General features: G+C 42.0%; 2 protein-coding genes across 2 annotated transcripts in view; one reads left to right on the forward strand and one right to left on the reverse strand.

Annotated features, from left to right (window-relative positions):
* Nucleotides 1–3,620, reverse strand: part of DNAH12 (dynein axonemal heavy chain 12) — a 245,562-nt gene extending 241,942 nt beyond the window's left edge. Inside the window, 2 exon segments of the mRNA XM_017894137.1 lie at nt 1,964–2,166; nt 3,482–3,620. Coding sequence (XP_017749626.1) covers nt 1,964–2,133 — 170 coding nt within the window. The 5' untranslated portion in view covers nt 2,134–2,166; nt 3,482–3,620.
* A 10,157-nt stretch (nt 3,621–13,777) lies between these two features.
* On the forward strand, nt 13,778–19,995 carry PDE12 (phosphodiesterase 12). Its single transcript, XM_017894139.1, has 3 exons — nt 13,778–15,221; nt 16,224–16,302; nt 16,477–19,995. Exons 1-3 carry the CDS (start codon nt 13,914–13,916, stop codon nt 16,917–16,919), a joined length of 1,830 nt encoding a protein of 609 aa, XP_017749628.1. The 5' UTR covers nt 13,778–13,913; the 3' UTR covers nt 16,920–19,995.

Consider the following 19,995-nt stretch of genomic DNA (forward strand, 5'->3'; position numbering starts at 1 on the left):
ATGGCGAAATTCTGTGTCTTCAAAAAATACAAAAAAGTAGCCAGGTGTGGTGGTGCATGCCTGTAGTCCCAGCCACTTGAGAGGCTAAGATGGGATGAGCACGAGAGTCCAGGAGGTCAAGGCTCCAGTGAGCTGAGATCATGCCACTATACTCCAGCCTGGGTGACAGAGCAAGACCCTGTCTCAAAAAAAAAAAAAAAAAAAAAGGGAACAATGTATAATTCCTAGAGAACTCCCTTCTCTACTCTAAATCTACTGAAACACTGAACAGAATCTTAGGAATGAAGGAGGAATTCACCTCTCTTTTTTTTTCTTTTCTTTTTTTTTTTTTTTGAGACAGAGTCTCGTTCTGTCACCCAGGCTGGAGTGCAGTGGTACGATCTCAGCTCACTGCAACCTCCCCCTCCCAGGTTCAAGAGATTCTCCTGCCTCCACCTCCTGAGTAGCTGGGATTATAGGTACCTGCCACCACACCCAGCTAATTTTTTGTATTTTTGGTAGAGATGGGTTTTACCATGTTGGTCAGGCTGGTCTCGAACTCCTGACCTCAGGTAACCCATCCACCTCAGCCTCCCAAAGAGGTAGGATTACAGGTGTGAGCCACCACACCCGGTCTCTCTTTTTAAGACTATTTTTGTTTGCTTGTTTGAGATAGGGTCTCATTCCATTGCTCATTGCTGGGAGTGCAATGATGCCATCACAGCTCACACACTACAGCTTTGACCTCCTAGGCTCAACCAATACTCCTGCCTCTGCCTCCCGAGTAGTTAGGACTACAGGCACGCCCCACCACACCTGGCTAATTTTTTTTTTTTTTTGGTAGAGATGAGGGTCTCACTACCTTGCTCAGACTCATCTCAAATTCCTGGGCTCAAGCAGTCCTCCCACTGTGGCCTCCCAAAATGCTGAGATTACAGACATGTAATTTTTTTTTCTTTTTTTCCTGTCTAAGGCTTGAATACGTAAGCATCCCCAATAGTACATGCACTGATATTAATTTATATACCCTATAAATGTATATTTAAATATGAGTAAATTATTGCTGGACTAATACAAATGTAAAGTTAAAGAAGTTATGTGATTAATAGACCTGCTTAATTGTAAGGAAAGTAAAATCAGCAAAAATTAAAATTATTAAATTGGCAATGATGCTTAGCTGCAAAAAATGATTTTAAATGAGGCCAACCAAGAAAGGAAAGAGAATGTAGAAAGGGAAACAGAAATCCACCAGAGAGAAAATTCTCATTTTATAGTTTAAGTGTTGGCTTGGAATTTTGTAAATGAAATCCATGTATTTTTATTTATCCCTAGAAACCAGTAGAATCAGGTGTCTCAGAAATTCTCAGTAACTAATTGAAGTGAATCAACCTCATCACAGCCTTTGGCAGCAGGTACCTAAATTAGCTTTAATTTCCACTAAATTGCGGGTTGGGGGTGAGTAGGATGTTGAACTATGTTTCCTTTTGTAGCAAAAAAATTTCAAATATAAGTAGTTTCAAGATATTTTATTAACTATTTGTTCAAATTGTAGAGGTTCAGTTATTTGATTTTACTTTCAGGGATCAGTATGGTTATAATACACTGAGAGGAGGAATAGTGTGGTGCTTAAAGAATGTGAACTTTAGAACCAGACCAACCAGGTCCAAATCCCAGCTGTGCAACCTTAGGCAAGTTACTTAAATTCTCTATACCTCAGTTTACTCATGTAAAAAATGGAGCTAACAATAGTACCTACCTTATAGGACTGTTGTAAGAAGTATAGGCGGTAAGAACAATGTCTGTCAGTGTACAGTATATAATATTTGCTACCATTACAATTACTTTTCAATTGTTTTTCTAATTAACTTGAAAATAGTATTTTACCCATGAACAACATCCACCGTTAAAACTTTTTATGAGAATATGAACACTAATCATTTTACTTGAATTCCAAGCAAGAATTATCTATTAATATGCTACTTACACTAACTGATTAATTTTCTGCTGCTGCTCCTTGGATCTTCTGTATTTTAGCAGCTTACTTTGTGTTGGTGTATCAACGCCTATGTTTTCTGGGAGATGGACAATGGGGGATAACTTCAAGTTCAGAGCTTCCTTTTCTGCTGCAATGGCAGCTTTGTTTGCATCTGACATCTTGATCTCCCAAAGATTAAAATACTCTGTACTCTGAGGAGAAAAAGTTCACAAAGCCATTATTATGTCAGCAAGCCTCGATATATTCATAACATATCTAACACATCAATACCAAAAATAAAATTCTAGACACTTTTGGATCTTCCTCCCAAGTATGGTATTAGTCTAAAGAATGACAGTTGAGGTAAGTTGGCAGGGATTCCTGTTAGAACTCTACAACCCACTTATGAAGCAATGAGCCAGTCAGTTCCCCTTTAGGGCTTGTTTCCTAATGGATGAAATTAAGGAATTGAATTAGATGCTCTGTAAATATCCCTACAGCTCTAACATTCTGGGCTCAAAATTTTCCCTAGATGCAACCCACCACTACCACCACAATAAATCCAGTTGTTAAGGGATGATCCCCTTCCCAGTAAAAGCTGGTATTTAACATCATTAATGGTTTGTGTTTTGTTGTTGTTGTTGTTGTTTTGTTTTTGTTTTTGTTTTGAGACAGAGTCTTGCTTTGTCGCCCAGGCTGGTGTGCAATGGTGTGATCTTGGCTCACTGCAACCTCCACCTCTCAGGTTCAAGTGGTTCTCCTGCTTCAGCCTAGCGGGGATTACAGGCGCGCAACCACTCCCGTCTACTTTTTTGTATTTTTAGTAGAGACAGGGTTTCACCTTGTTGGCCAGGCTGGTCTCGAACTCCTGACCTTAGATGATCTGCTCGCCTCGGCCTCCCAAAGTGCCGGGATTACAGGCGTGAGCCACTGCGCCCAGTCAATTATTAATGTTCTTAAACATCAATATGATATCTTAGTCTTGCTGCCTTCCAAGAAAGTGATGCTATGATCAAGCAAAAAATAGGCATACTTAATGCACGGCAAATCTAAAAATGTCATGTAAATGCTCAAAAATTTTACTGTGGCCAGGCGCGGTGGCTCACGCCTGTAATCCCAGCACTTTGGGAAGCCGAGGCGGGCAGATCACCTGAGGTCGGGAGCTCGAGACCAGCCTGGCCAACATGGTGAAACCCCATCTCTACTAAAAATACAAAAATTAGCCGGGCGTGATGGCAGGCGCCTGTAATCCCAGCTACTCAGGAGGCTGAGTCACAAGAATCGCTTGAACCTGGGAGGCGGAGGTTGCAGTGAGCCGAGATCCCGCCACCGCACTCCAGCCTGGGCGATAGAGCGAGTCTCCGTCTCAAAAAAAAAAAAAAAAAATTGTACTGTGATAACAACTAAATTTGTCATGAATACCTACAGGATTTAGAGATTCCTGCCTTTAAAAAGTGTTTAAGTTGGCACCCAAATCGCGATGCCTGCCCTGGGAGGGAAAGGAAGAGAAAAGCAGAGAACAAGTACCTGATTGTTTCTCACTACTTCCCCGCTGCGCAGACGACAGGGAAAGAGAGAGACAGAGCCTCTCCTCAGGTGGAAGGAAGGGGGATAACGAGGGAGAAACGTCCGGAACGCCACCGGCTCTCAGTCGAGTAGCTGGAGAAGGGCGGTGGCTGACCGGGTGGAAACAACGTCGTCGCCATGGAAACTGTGGCGGCCCCAGCTGGAGGGCCTGGGTGAAGGTTGCCTGGAGAGGCAGTTGCTGAGCTGCGAGGGATTAGGATTACCTGTCACAACAATAATTCATTACTCAAATAAATGGGGTGTGTTTTCTGTTTTATGTTTTTTCAACCTAACTGCCTTTCCTTGGAAGGGGACCAGGAAATCAGGATCTTCAAATTATGGAAAACTGCAAGACTGGAAATTTAGATCTGTTGGAAAACAGATTTATGGAAACAGTCTCAGCAAAAGAATTAAGTCTTCAAGTGTCCCCTAGTGACATCCTAGGGGATTAGTTACAAATAAATATTGTAACTAATCAGCAATATAATTTATCTTGCTTCTAGATTTGCTATTTGTTAACACAGCACTTCCAGGAATTATTTGGCAAAACCAAACAAGTTAAGGTGTGTGCATTTAGTGAGTACCCTGGGAGAAAGATGTGCAATTTTGCTGTATGAAGCTGCACAATGCATACTACATCTAAACGTTAATAGCCTACAAGAATACTATGTGCCAAAATTAAATTAGGGAAGTGAATAAATTCTACTGGTGTGTTAACAGCATATTCATTCAACAAATATTTGAGCACCTTCTATGTGTCAGTCGCTACGTAATTTTTTTTGTTTGTTTTAATGAGAGTACAGCCTACACTATTGTGTCTGGCACACAGGAGGTGCTCTAAAATGTCATTTAAGTGAGTGAATGAACAAGTAAAACTTCCTGGTAGTTTGTAAAAGCAAATTATCTTTCTGTAGAAAATAAAATACTTGTATAAATAATGTGATTTTTTTTTTTTTTTTTTTTTTGAGACAGGGTTTTGCTCTTATTGCCTAGGCTGGAGTGCTTACCACAACCTCCACCTCCCAGATTCAAGCCCACCCGAGGAGTTGGGATTACAGGCATGCACCACCAAACCCAGCTAATTTTTTTTTTTTTTTTTTTTTTTTTTAGAGACGGGGTTTCTCCATGTTGGTCAGGCTGGTCTTGAACTCCTAACCTCAGGTGATCCGCCCACCTCGGCCTTCCAATGTGTTGGGATTATAGGCGTGAGCCACTGCACCATGCCACCTTTTCTTTTTTAAACTTTAGTCCTATGACAGATTAGACAGTTTTTTTTTAATGTCAATTTGTTAGGGTTATTTTTTAGAGACAGGGTCTCTCGCTCTGTTGCCCAGGCTGGAATGCTGCTGGAGTGCGGCGGCACCATCATGGTGAAAGGAGTCAGCTAGCTTTTGCCTTAGGTAGATAGCAAGGGAAGGGTCCTCACAGAACCCCCAGCCCATAGGTCAGTGCCTCATCCCCACTTAACATAAAAAGCAGCCTGGGAAAAAATTCAAGCTGCAGGCACCGATAAGAGAACTAGCACAGGGTGTTGTGACTGGAGACATGCCCACAGCTCCACAGATAGAAAAACCTCTGGCCCATTTGGACAAAAACTTGCACAGACCTCCTCCTCACTCACATAAAGGAACAAAGAAATGCCTTTGTCCATTGTATAGTCAGTGGGCTCCTAGGGGGAAAAAAAAAGTTTATTTTCCTTTTGTGGGCATGGGCACAGTGGGCTCCAGTAGGTTCCGGTGGGCACTCTACTTTCCTTTATTTGGATTGTAAATCCGGCTTCCAGGAATCATCACTTCAGCTCCTGATTGGTCCCGGGCCAAGGTTCAGGGCCAAGCTTTCACTTCAGCTCCTGATAGGTCCTGGGCCAAGCCAAGCAGCATCTATGAATCATCATTTCAGCTCCTGATTAGTACCAGGCCAAGGCTCCAGGGTAGGGGGGTTGGGGAACAAAGCACATTCCTTCCCCTTCCCAGTCCATAAAACCCCTGGACCTCAGCCTCATAGGGAGCACCCCATTCAGGTCCCCCTCTCTGCTGGCAGACAGCTTTCTTTTTTCGCTTATTGAACGTTCGCTCTAAACTCAACTTTGAGTCTGCGCTCCTTAATCATCTTGGAGGTAGGACAAATAACTCCAGGTGTTATCTCAGACAATGAGAAACTGTTACATCTTGGTGCATTGCTGAGACTACAGCAATAGCTCACTGCATCCTCAAACTCCTGGGCTCAAGGGATCCTCCCACCTCAGCCTCCTGAGTAGCTGGGACTACAGGCACACACCACGACATCGGCTAATTTTTAAAAATATTTTGTTGGGACAGTGTCTTACTGTGTTACACAGGCTCGTCTCAAACTCCTGGGCTCAAGCAATCCTCCTGCTTCAGCTTCCTAAAAGTGTTGGGATTATAGGCGTGAACCACCATATCTGGCCTGAATGTCAATTTGGTTAGGCTAAACTAGGACTAAAGAGAAGGCAGCAATCTTGTGTACGATATACCCACCTTCTCCCAGTCATTAATCAAACACTAATCTAGGACTGCAGTGAGGAGATTACAGATCAATTCAAGTCCCTGGTCAATTGACATTGGTCTAAGGAGATTATCCTGGGTGAGCCTGACTCAATCAGTAGAAATCCTTTTAAAAAGATTTAGGCCTGGAAAAGTGGATCAACCCTGTAATCCCAGCACCTTAGGAGGCTGAGCCAGGCAGACTGCTTGAGGGAGTTTGAGATCAGCCTGGGCAACATGGTGTACCTGTCTCTATTTTAAAAAATTAAAAATTAGGGCCGGGCGGGTGGCTCAGCCTGTAATCCCAGGCACTTTTGGGATGGCCGAGGCGGTGGATCACGAGGGTCAGGAGATCGAGGTACCCTCCTGGCTAACACGGTGAAACCCCCTCTCTACTAAAAATACAAAAAACTAGCCGGGCGCGGTGGCGGGCGGACCTGTAGTCCAGCTACTCGGAGGCTGAGGCGGAGAATGGCGGAAACCCGGGAGGGGAGCTTGCAGTGAGCCGAGATCGCGCCACTGCACTCCGACTCTGGGCTGACAGAAGCGGGGCTCCGTCTCAAAAAAAAAAAAAAAAAAAAAAAAAAATTAAAAATTAATAAAAACAATAATTAAAGAGATTGGGCATGCCTGAGTTCAAAACTCCAAACAGCTCAGCTGGGTCTACACTGCTCTGCCCCTACAGACCTTGGACTTGCTTAACCAGCCCCCTCCATTGCATAGCCATTCTTAGGTAAAAAAAAAAAAAAAAAATATATATATATATATTATTATATATATACACACACACACATATATATAGATGATATATAATATCTCTTACTGGTTCTGCTTCCCACTTTGAACCCTGACTGACACAATGTACATCCTTTTTTTTTCACTTTAAAAAAATTTTTATTTTCGAGACAAAGTCTCATCATGTTGGCCAGGTTATTCTTGAACTCCTGGCCTCAAGCAATCATCCTGCCTTGGCCTCTAGATGTGCTAGAATTACAGGTGTGAGTCACCACGCCTGGTCGATGTACATCCTTTTTAATAGCCATGTTTCCAAAAGTGTGTTCTTTTATAAGAACAGATTCCTCTTGAGCTTATACAAATAAATATATTGCCATAAAACAATAATACTCATGAATAGTTTCCTAATTCTGGAGATACCAGGTAGACAGAAAGATACATATTTCAATTTTACTCACAAAATATACCAAAAAGTTACCAAATTGCTATAAAAGTACAGATAATGCAGAGAAAAAAAGTTTTCTTAACTCTGAAAGAAAATAATAATAAAAAGTCAGCAACGTTTCAAGCAAAAAAGTCATTAAAATCATTTCAGTCCTAATCAATTCCATCCCATGTAATTAAGTTTTGTTCTACTTGATAAATTAGCAATTTTAAGTCCAGTTTTACCACTGGAGTTTCTAAAGTTCTTATTCAGTCCAACTGAATAATCAACAGAGGACTGTATTCCAGAGTATGTATCAGAGACTTTTGTCCTTTTCATAAACCTCTTTGAAGACACAATGCTTTAGGATTATATTTGCTTGCAAAAATCATTTAGAAGAAACATTAGAATAAAGCAATTTACTATGAACAACAAGATTTAGAATGGTCATGGTGAAAGACCTGGTAAGAGTTTACAACAATGATGTGATTGACAAGGAAATTTGTTTTTTTTCTGTAGTCTATAACAAGTTTACGTAGTAGCCATAATTATAACTGATAACATAAACAAAGACACATCAGATTTTTAGGAATCTCACATACTTTAAAAACACATATTAATAACATGTTCATATAAATGTAATGCAAAGGTTTCCTGTATAATTTACGTATCAAATAAATGTCTCTCTTAGGCTTCCAGGGGCCATTCTGGAATAACCTAAGGTTAGTTTGAGGCCAAAAATACTTAATTTAGAATTTGAAATTTGACTTTGGGAAGCCTGTCAAGTATGTCAAAGGATAAAAACACTCAATTAAAACAGAAAAGGCCAGGCTCAGTGGCTCAAACTTGCAATCCCAGATCTTTGGAAGGCCGAGGTGGAAAGATCACTTGACCCCTGGAGTTTGAGACCAGACTGGGCAACATCGGGGGACTCTGTCTCTATAGAATATTTTCAAAAAGTTAGCCAAGCATTGGTGGTGTGCACTTGTGGGCCCAGCTACTTGGAAGACTGAGGTGGGAGGATCACTTGAGCCTAGGAGGTCGAGGCTGTGTGAGCCATGACTGTACCATTGCACTCCAGCCTGGGTGACAGAGTGAGACACTGTCTCAAAAAAAATTTTTTTTTTAAATGAAAACAAACTAGAAAAGTTTTAAGACATTTTATCAAAAGAAGATCACAAGTCACTGTAAAGTAACAGTTATTCATTTAGCCAAAGTGAGAATTTAAAAGATTTTACAAAGCAGTGCTCATTTAGGCAGCACAAAATACTAAAGCTGAAATGATACAGAAAAGATTACCATGGCGCCTGCATAAGGATGACACACAAATTTGTGAAGCATTCCATAGTTTTTTAAAAAAATATTTTATAAAGCAAAATCCTTCATTTTTTGATAGAAGACTCAGTTTTCCAAATAATGAAAAGATCTAACAAAGAGAGCAGGGCCAGATGCAGTGGCCTGTGCCCATAATCCCAGGTACTCAGGAGGCCAAGGTGGGAGGATCACTTGAGCTCAGGAGTTCAAGGCTGCAGTGAACTATTATGGCGGCACCTGTGAATAGCTAGTGCACTCCAGCCTGGGCAACAAAGTGAGACTATGTCTATAAAAAATGTTTTCAATGTTTAATTTTTAATTTAATTAAAAAATGTTTTTAATTTTGCGTGATCTCAGCTCACTGCAACCTCCAACTCCCAGGTTCACACCATTCTCCTGCCTCAGCCTCCCTAGTAGCTGGGACTACAGGCGCCCGCCACCACGCCTGGCTAATTTTTTGTATTTTTAGTAGAGATGGGGTTTCACCATGTTAACCAGGATGGTCTCGATCTCCTGACCTCGTGATCCGCCTGCCTTGGCTCCCAAAGTGCTGGGATTACAGGCATAAGCCACCACACCTGGCCACAAAATTATTTCTTACTTTTAGTAGTTTTAATTACATATATTAATTTGAACTTTAACTCTTAGTAACCCTAATTTCTAGTGAAAACCCAGGAAGTTAGTAATTTTGAATTGTTTTATATCAGTATTTGCAGACAAGAGCCACTTAATAATTTCTAAAAAGATACATTTTCTCAATATGTTATTTATTTAAATGGACAAATACATTTAACTCCCGTTTCTATATCATATGAAACAGGACATCAAAAAATGAAAAGAAAACAGAATCTTGAGAAATAAGTGGGAAAAATGAAAAAAGACGTCAAAGTATATAAACTTAAACTTACAAATTTAATTAATTAAGTTTCAGTGTTTTCACTTACTTAGAATAACTCAGACTATTTTACTTTTTTTTTTTTTTTAAGAGACTGGTCCTTGAGGCTTGGGCACAGTGGTTTTCACCCCTATAAATCCCAGCACTTTGGGAGGCTTGAGGTGGGCACATCACAAGGTCAAGAGATCGAGACCATACCTGGCTAACACGGTGAAACCCCTGTCTCTACTAAAAAATAAAAAAATTAGCCGGGCGTGGTGGTGGGTGCCTGTAATCCCAGCTACTCAGTGAGGCTGAGGCATGGAGAATGGTGTGGAACCCGGGAGTGGAGCTTGCAGTGAGTACGAGAATTCACGCACTGCACTCCAGCCTGTGCAATCAGAGGCAAGACTTCCCGTCTAAAAAAAATAAAAAAAAAAAAGATGGGGTCTCACTATGTTGCCCAGGGCTCAAACGATCCTCCCATTTCAGCCTCCCAAAGTGCTGGGATTAAAGGCATGAGCCATTGTGCTCAGCCAATACAATTTATAATTATCTATTACTTCATTTAATACAGCATGACTTTAAGATTTTAAATTACTGAAAAAGTTTTTGAAACCATGACAAATTTATTTGTAGATGCTTATCACATTCACACTTATCTAATGTACTTGTTCTTAACTGTATTTCATTTGCTTATGGAAAGTAAAACTAGTCATTTATTTATTTATTTATTTATTTTCATTAAGCCCCTTCCATTCTAGAAAGTTATTTACTTTGAAATAACAAAGCCACCAGGTATAGTGTCTCACACTGCTAATCTCAGCCCTTTGGGAGGCTGACGCAGATGGATTGCTTGAGCCCAGGAGTTTGAGACCAGCTTGGGCAACATAGTGGGATCCCCCATCTCTACAACAAATAAAAAACAATTAGTTCGATGCAGTGGCGTGTACCTAAAGTTGGAGACAAAGGAGTTCAAGGCAGAAGTGAACTATCATGTTGCCACTGCACTCCAGCCTGGGTGGCAGAGTGAGACTCTGTCTTAAAAAAAATAAAAAGTGGCTGGGTGCGGTGGCTCAGGCCTGTAATCCCAGCACTTTGGGAGGCGAAGGCGGGTGAATAACCTGAGGTGGGGAGTTCGAGGCCAGCCTGACCAACATGGAGAAACCCTGTCTCTACTAAAAATACAACATTAGCTGGGTGTGGTGGTGCATACCTGTAATCCCCGCTACTCGGGAGGCTGAGGCAGGAGAATCGCTTGAACCTGGGAGGCAGAGGTTTTCAGTGAGTCAAGATCATGCCATTACACTCCAGCCTGGGCAACAAGAGTGAAACTCCATCTCAAAAAATAAATAAATAAAATAAAGAGCAAAGAAAACACAAAACTAACCTAACCCTGCATCAGCCAGCCTCATCTTAACCAAGGTCTTTCAGATATTGGACACAGGTACTTTTCCCAATATCCCTTGCCCTTCTCCAACCCCAGTCATCCTGTTCCTGAGTATCCATGTGGCATCCAGGACAGCTATGAAGGGCAGAGCCCATCTATATCCTGGATTTACATACCAGGTATAAGCCCAGTACAGAGGATAAAGCTGTGAAGATGATGGTGGAGGTTCCAACCCCTCCCAACATGACAAGGATGCAGAGTTGCACCAAGAAGGACAGGGCAATACTGCACTCAGCTTTCCATGCAGCTGGTGGTCCAGGTGATACAGACACGTTTCCAGGCTTCACCATGGCCACCTGTCTACATCTCAGAATCCAGAGGCCTAAAGCCAAAGACAAAAGCTCATACCAAAATGTGTGCAAGGTTTCAGGGGAGCCCAGCAGCCAGCCCTCATAGTTTTAACTTATATACAAATCAAGTCAAATATTAAAAATATCATGGAAGCAATAGTTTTATGACTTTAAAACATCTAGCAAAGAAAGCATAAATCTGTCTGACCAATTGATGCAGGCAAAATGTCTAAATTAAATTCTGAAGATATTTCTTTTTTTTTTTTTTTTTCCAAGACAGGGTCTCACTCTGTCTTCCAGGCTGGAGGGCAGTGGCACGATCTCAGCTCACTGCAACCTCTGCCTCCCAGGTTCAAAAGAGTGTCCTGCCTCGGCCTCCTGAGTAGCTGGGATTACAGGTGCCCACCACTGCACCCGGCTAATTTTTGTATTTTTAGTAGAGACAGGGTTTCACCATGTTTAGTAGAGATGGTGAAACCCCGTCCAACTTTTGCATTTTTAGTAGAGACGGCATATCACCATATTTACTAGAGATAGTGAAACTCCATCTCTACTAAAAATACAAAACTTAGCCCGGCATGGCAGTGCACACCTGTAATCTCAACTACGTGGGAGGCTGAGGCATGAGAATCACTTGAACCCGGGAGGTGGAGGCTGCACTGAGCCGAGATCACACCACTGCCCTCCAGCCTGGGTGGCAGAGTGAGGCTCCATCTCAAAAATAAATAAATAAATAAATAAAATTTATATGGCGGCCAATGACAATTACAGTATCAAACTTTTTTTTCCTGCAATTAAAACCAAATGTTTTAGTTTTCCCCTTTCAAGAAAATGAAAATTAAAGCTTTTCCATAATTGCAAGCAAAACAACTCTAATGGCCCTCTTAGAAGAAATCCAGAACTTCATACTATGGCTTAGAATGCACTACACAATCTGGTGGATGCATATCTTTCTTATCTGCTACTCTCCCCTGGTCTCACCGTACTCATCACACTGGACCTTTCTGGTCTACAGGTAAAGCAATTCATTCGTTCTTCAAGGCCTTTTTCTTTTTTTCTTTTTTTTTTCTTGTTGCCCAGGCTGGAGTGCAATGGCACGATCTCAACTCACTACAGCCTCCGCCTACCAGGTTCAAGCGATTCTCCTGCCTCAGCCTCCCTATTAGCTGGGATTACAGGCGTGTGCCAGCACGCCCAGCTAATTTTTTGTACTTGTAGTAGAGACGGGGGTTTCACTATGTTGGCCAGGCTGGTCTCGAACTCCTGACCTTAGGCAATCAACCCGCCTCAGCCTCCCAAAGTGCTGGGATTACAGACATGAACCACTGCGCCCGGCTTTTTCAAGACCTTTAAAACAAATAGCAATGAAGTGCACGATTCCTTAGGCCAGGGGAGGCGGTTTTCACTTGTTATCCCAGAGTTTTGGGAGGGTAAGGCTGGGGGCTTGCTTGAGGCCAGGAGTTCGAGACCAGCCCAGGCAACATGGTGAAACTCTTCTCTACTAAAACACAAAAATTAGCTGGGCATGGTGGTGTGTGCCTTGAGAGTCCCACTTACTTGGGAGGCTGAGGCACAAGAATCGCTTGAACTCTGGAAGCCGAAGTTGCAGTGAGCCAAGATTGCACAGCTGCACTCTAGCTTGGGCGAAAAAACAAGACCCTACCTAAAAAATAAAAAAATAAACAGATAAACAACTATTTCTTAATATAAGTATGCCCCATTATTATTCCTTATCTGAAATTCGAATTTAACTGAGATCCTGTAATTTTGTTAAATGTAGTAACTCTAAATAGAAAGAGTTTTCCTATCTCTTTACTAACTAAAAATAAAACACTGGGTGGCTCTTGCCTGTTTGTACTTGGGAGGGTGAGGAGGGAGGATCACACGAGCCCTGGAGTTCGAGGGGGCAGTGAGCTACAAGGCCACTGCACTCCAGCTTGGGCGTCAAAGTGACAACCCATCTCTAATAAAAAATAACAAACAGGCTTCCGCAGTTTGTCAGTACTATTTGTTTCTGCCAATTAATAGTTGTGTGACCCTGAACAGGTAATATCTCGGGACTCCGCATCTGTAAAGCGATGGATAGAGACCTACCTCATAAGAACTATGAGGCTTAAATAAGATAGTGTGTGTAGCATTTCTCTTATAGCCTGCGCTTACTAAATTGAGTTATTGTATATCGTTCGTTATTAACTACCACAAAGACTCTGCTCAGTGCGTAGGCGCTGGCTCAGCCTGGGGTGAACCCACCACGCCACCGAAACGAGCGATCAGGGTCGGCAAAGCTGTGGAGATGAAAACAGGCAACACCTTCCACACTGCGAGTAAAGCTCGCAATCCAGGTGGAGGCTTCCACGTCCTAGCACAGTGCAGCCCCGGGCGCAGGGAGGAGAGTTCGCCAGCCAAGATTCCAAGACAGGTGTCCACCTCCTCCAGCGAGGCGGAACACGTGACACCGCCCCATCCACTTCCGGCTTGGAGGGCATGCCCTCCCGTCACCAGCATGCACTTTCGACAAAACCGTGGACTCTAGTATTTTCCTCTGACACCTTTATATTTTCTTCACTTCCCTATAATTCTGACCTATCTTGTAGATAAAAATTAATCTTCAGAGAATTAGAGACATGAGTGCCCACGCGCCTGGCGAAAGTGCGAGGCGGAAGCACTTCTTTCTCTCTCTTCGCTAGCCGGAAGTCGCGAGGTCCGAATAAGTCAAAGCCGGCGGCCTCGGCTCCTCAGCTCCACCTGACAGTAGGCCGCTGATCGGCCGCGGGTCTCGTTGACCGCTAGGCCACCAGGTTCATGTGGAGGCTCCCAGGCGCCCGCGCCGCGCTTCGGGTGATCCGGACGGCGCTGGAGAAGCTGAGCCCGGCTGAAGCGCAGAGCCAGACAGCGGCGGGAGCGATGGAGCGCGCTGTAGTGCGCTGTGTACCCTCGGAACCCAAGCTGAGCCTGTCATTCGCTTTGGCTGATGGCAGCCACAAGAACATGCAGCGCGACCAAAGCGAGCCGCTGGGTCGAGTCCTCAGCCGCATCGCTACCAATGCCCTAAAGGGTCACGCTAAGGCGGCCGCCGCCAAGAAGAGCAGGAAGAGCCGGCCGAATGCGAGCGGCGGTGCGGCCTGTTCAGGGCCGGGGCCCGAGCCGGCTGTGGCCTGCGAGCCGGTGGTGAAGCTGTACTACCGGGAAGAGGCAGTGGCTGAGGACGTGCTCAACGTGGATGCCTGGCAAGACGGCGCGGTGCTGCAGATCGGCGATGTTAAGTACAAGGTGGAGCGCAACCCGCCCGCCTTCACCGAACTGCAGTTGCCGCGCTACATCATGGCCGGGTTCCCTGTGTGCCCCAAACTCAGCCTTGAATTTGGGGATCCCGCAAGCTCCTTTTTCCGCTGGTATAAGGAAGCCAAGCCCGGAGCGGCGGATCCCGAGGTCGGTATCCCCTCGTCATTGTCTTCCTCCTCACCTTCTTCTTCTTGGACTGAGACTGAGGTGGAGGAGCGTGTCTACACCCCGTCCAATGCTGACATCGGGCTAAGGCTCAAACTTCATTGCACCCCAGGCGATGGGCAGCGCTTTGGGCCCAGCCGGGAGTTGGAAAGTGTGTGTGTGGTAGAGGCTGGTCCTGGCACCTGCACTTTTGACCACCGGCATCTCTACACGAAGAAGGTGACGGAGGACGCTCTCATCCGCACTGTCTCTTACAACATCCTGGCAGACACGTATGCGCAGACGGAGTTCTCGCGAACAGTCCTGTACCCATACTGTGCCCCCTACGCCCTGGAGCTCGACTACCGCCAGAACCTTATCCAGAAGGAACTTACCGGCTACAACGCCGATGTCATCTGTTTGCAGGAGGTTGACCGCGCAGTGTTTTCTGACAGCTTGGTACCCGCCCTAGAGGCCTTCGGGCTCGAGGGAGTGTTTCGAATCAAGCAGCACGAAGGCCTGGCCACTTTCTACCGAAAGTCTAAGTTCAGCCTTCTTAGCCAGCATGACATTTCATTCTACGAAGCCCTCGAATCCGACCCACTTCACAAAGAACTGCTGGAGAAACTAGTTTTGTACCCATCAGCGCAGGAGAAGGTGCTCCAGAGATCTTCTGTTCTTCAGGTAAAGTAGCTCCGCCCATCTCTTCACATACTGTCCCGCTTTTAGGGGCCAGGAAGGCGAGGAATGAGGTGGGGGTTAAAACTGCGATGAAAGTATCCAGATACTGTTGAAAGGTGTGTTTGCCCTGGTATCTTTAGCACAAAGTTTACTCTTCATTCATTCAGCAGATATTTTTTGAACACCTCTCGTGTGCTTGCCACACTGCAGGTTGCCTTGAACAAGACAAGCAGGGACTTTCACAGTGCTTACAATCTAGCGAGAGGGACACATGCTAAATGCAAGAACAATAGTACCTAATGTTTTTTACTACTTGCCAAGCACTATTCTGACACATTTTAAAGTACTTAAAATTTAAGAGCGTGATGTGTTTTGAAGTGCTCCACAAATATAAACTAGTTTTTAAATCATAGGCTCATTGAATCTTCACAGTAATTCACCTGTTCCCATTTTGTAGATGTCATTTGTGTGTTAAAGTTTTTAAGTAATTGATTTTGTTCATAGTAAGAAGAGCATCTACCATTTTTTGAGCACCTAAGGTGTTTCATGCACCATATAAGATCATTTAATTGACTCCACACAACAGTCCATGAGGTGGATGGTATTGTCAGTGATTACCATTACGGAAGTGGCTAGAGCCGGTCGCGGTGGCTCAAGCCTGTAATCCCAGCACTTTGAGAGGCCGAGACGGGCGGATCACGAGGTCAGGAGATCGAGACCATCCTGGCTAACACGGTGAAACCCTGTCTCTACTAAAAAGTACAAAAAACTAGCCGGGCGAGGTGGCGGGCGCCTGTAGTCCCAGCTACTCGGGAGGCTGAGGCAGGGGAATAGCTTGAACCCGGAAGGCAAAGGTTGCAGTGAGCCGAGATCACACCACTGCACTCCATCCTGGGCGACAGAGCCAGACTCCATCTCAAAAAAAACCAGAAAACCAACCAAACAAAAACATTCAGGAGATTTGCAAATGCCAACTGAACTCTTGGCACTTTCCGTTTATTTTAGGTTTCAGTTCTTCAGTCTACAAAGGACTCTTCTAAAAGGATATGTGTTGCTAATACCCATCTTTACTGGCATCCTAAAGGTAGGTTTTATTTGGTATCACAAGTGACTTAAACGCGCGTAAGGTTGTTTAAAGCTGTTTTACACAAATATATATCTTGAATGTCACCCAGAAACTGTAATTTGTGTAGTTTTTCTTTTTTAACTTAAAGACAACTGTAAAAAATACTTACATTAATGTTTTTTATATTCATAGGTGGGTATATTCGCCTCATTCAAATGGCAGTAGCCTTGGCTCACATTAGACATGTATCATGTGATCTGTATCCCGGCATACCAGTTATATTTTGTGGGGACTTTAATAGTACACCATCAACAGGAATGTATCATTTTGTCATCAATGGCAGCATTCCAGAGGATCATGAAGACTGGGCTTCCAATGGGGAGGAGGAAAGATGCAACATGTCTCTTACGCATTTCTTCAAGCTGAAAAGTGCTTGTGGTGAACCTGCTTACACAAATTACGTTGGTGGCTTTCATGGATGTCTAGATTACATTTTCATTGACTTAAACGCTTTAGAGGTTGAACAGGTGATTCCATTACCTAGTCATGAAGAAGTTACCACCCACCAGGCCTTACCTAGTGTTTCCCATCCCTCTGATCACATAGCACTTGTATGTGATTTAAAATGGAAATAGATGTGTGTTTAATGGAATTGAAGTCTGAAAACAAGTCGTTATTTTAGCAGAAAATTTAATATGAATCAAAGCTTATATGTAACCTTCAAAGAGGAATGGTAAAATGTTCAACCTTCCTAGTTATGTTCCCGATGTCTTCATTATGAAACTGTTGATAATGTTTGCATCATACATCTTCTCTTTCCTTGTTTTCCTCTACACTTGGAGGAGAAACAAATATATTTATTACTAGCAAGATAGAAAATTATATTATTTTCTCCAATTTAAGACTCTCAGAAAAGAAGATTGAATTATCGTGGTTTTTTGTTTGTTTTGTTTTGTTTTGTTTTGTTTTGAGACAGAGTTTCGGTCTTGTTGTCCAGACTGAAGTGCAATGGCATGATCTCAGCTCACTGCAACCCCGCCCCCTGGGTTCAAGCGATTCTCCTGCCTCAGCCGCCCAAGTAGCTGGGATTACAGGCATGCGCCAACACGTCTGGCTAATTTTTGTATTTTTAGTAGAGATGGGGTTTTGCCATGTTGGCCAGGCTGGTCTCGAACACCTGACCTCAGGTGATCCACCCGTCTCGGCCTCCCAAAGTGTTGGGATTACAGGCGTGAGCCACCGAGCCTAGCCCTTGTATATATTTTTATAAGAAATTTTTTTTAGCTAGTATTTCAGAATTTTTAAAGTACCATTTGAATGATCTTAATTTTTCTTTCATGACAACACATTCCAAAGTGAATCATGCTTATGTACTAAGAGGGAAAATGTATATAAGTTAAGGGTGAGAGACTTAAGTTATAGGTGATCTTAGAGACCTAAGGTAAGAGACTTGACATATGGAAGGAGTAACATTAGGGTCTACCTCTACCTCAATTTAGTTAGTGATTTACTACAATTTCAGAGCTTTAACAAAAGATAAAAATAAATCGTCACCAATTGTTATTGCTTCTCATCTTTCATTTCTCAATGAACAAGTAAGGTATTTTCATTCTTATTTTAGGATTTTAGTTTTAGTGTATGGAACAAATGAACACAGTTTATATTCTAATTCTTACTGCAGCTCATTTTAATTTTTAGGATGCAAGCACAATTTAGTATTCAAAGTGAGTAGCAACATATTCAACTTGATCCTATTGTCTTTAGTTACTCTTGCCCATGAATAATGTTCATAAATGAACATTTTTGACCATATCATATTTGACCATATGATATTAGAAAATACAGCACAATATATTCATTTATGAGAAACTACCTACTGATATGGGCTTGAAATTTTGGATGAATCACTGAACATTTCTACGCTAGAAGTAATTTCAAAATTGTTGGTTTTTATAAACAAGAAAAAGGGTGAGTAGTGGGACTTTTAAGCATCTCTGAAATAAAAAAACTATTCTTTTTATAGACAAGCGTTATAGTTTGAGTTACAGACAACAGTGTGTATATATGTAATATATATATATAGTAAAAGGAAATTTAAATATGAAGCCAAACTTTTTAAAATTAGAGACTACAAATGGTTATACTGATTAGTGTCTAGCCTAGAGTGGTAACCAGGCTTTACTAATCCAATTATCAAACACATTATTTATAATGCATTAGCTCTATTAGCTGTTGCTTTTTTGATGTTCAGGATAACTATGTTATCTTACTTCTGCATTTAATTAATAGCTCGAGTATTAAAAGACCACTCCCTTCAAGAAAAGCTTTGATTTTCCCCAGTCATGAAAGCCCTTGTTTCAAATTCTTTAATCTCTGAACCCAGTATCATAAAATTTTCCTCTTTTGATAATATCTGTACTTTCATATTCTGCTCACTATCAAATGTATTGTTAACTCTTAGTAAGTTTGAAAATGACGGGGTTTTACCTGCACTTGACATTGAACCTTGAAGTACTTTAAGTACTCCAAGGGAAAAATTAAAGTGGAAGTTTCTTGGGATCTTGTTTAGAAAAAACTATAAATAAAAAATTGATGCTACCAAATTGTGCCTTCCTAAATAACATTTTTGATAGCATTTTAACAGCAGTTTACAAATATGTAAATAATAGATTAAAACCAAAACTTGATTCTCTTGTGAATTTTTTTTTTCATTTTAAAATATGTTTTTGGTCTGCTTTCAAACAAAGATGTTGATAGAACCCTTAGAGTGACTTGGGAGAAAACAAAGTGTGACATCAAAAAGTTGAGAAACATTTTGAAAGAAAAAATTCAAACATGCCCATGAAAAAAGCATACAGGTTCCACATTAGCACTGGCTAGATTAAACTGTAGTCAGAAAAACTCAGCACTTAACAGACATTCAATGTCCTATATCTTTAATTTTGATGTTTTCTGACTAAACAATATACTCAGATTGTATACAGGCATTTCAGATTATTAGGACATGGAATGTTATTGTGAAGTGCCATACACTCTGATCAAATCTCCAGTATACAGATATGTTAAAATGATTGGAGTCCAAAGGTAGGGAACACTAAGAAAATGTATAAATAGCATACACATTTCTTTGTACTCATCAGTTAGAAGGCAGTGTTATTCAGAAATATCTGTTTAAAGCAACTGTGTGATTGCATTTTTCTATTACATTTGGATTTTTTAGTACATTTAATTTTAAGAAAACATGGGAAATCTAGTGACTTTCTATGGTAAACCACATTTTATAATGTCACAAGTTCTTGCTATAGGAATTAACATTCTAAAATTTTATATTGATTATAAGAGTATTTCAGAACATATTATTCTGTTAAAGTGAACTCTTAAACAGTTGCCGCTACAGCACATGTGTCTGCCAATAATCATAATTCATTAGCAAACAATCGTTTCTGGCTGTATGTTCTTTTTGAAATTCTGAATGCTAAAATCAGTTGTTTCAAAATTTCAAGAATTTCACTGAGTGGTGACTTTTCTGAGTACTAAGCTATGATCTCATCAGAATGTGCTGGTTTCAGTCTGGAGATACATTTCTGAGGAGCCTAACACAAGGGAGAGAAGGTCCAAAGAACACTACTGTAGAAAGTTCTTAACGTAGAAATTGGCATCTTTTGTATGTCATTCTCTAGCCGTGAAATAAAGGCAGAGGTTCCCTGCAAA

Source organism: Rhinopithecus bieti, unplaced genomic scaffold (genome assembly GCF_001698545.2).
Source record: "Rhinopithecus bieti isolate Rb0 unplaced genomic scaffold, ASM169854v2 scaffold_21649, whole genome shotgun sequence".
NCBI classification, from domain to species: Eukaryota; Metazoa; Chordata; class Mammalia; order Primates; family Cercopithecidae; genus Rhinopithecus; species Rhinopithecus bieti.

Excerpts from the sequence above, each read along its gene's own strand:
- PDE12 (XM_017894139.1), top strand. The coding sequence starts at position 13,914 with ATGTGGAGGCTCCCAGGCGCCCGCGCCGCGCTTCGGGTGATCCGGACG. Across the intron at positions 15,222-16,223 it reads AGAGATCTTCTGTTCTTCAG|GTTTCAGTTCTTCAGTCTAC; the intron begins GTAAAGTAGCTC and ends CGTTTATTTTAG. Across the intron at positions 16,303-16,476 it reads TCTTTACTGGCATCCTAAAG|GTGGGTATATTCGCCTCATT; the intron begins GTAGGTTTTATT and ends TTATATTCATAG.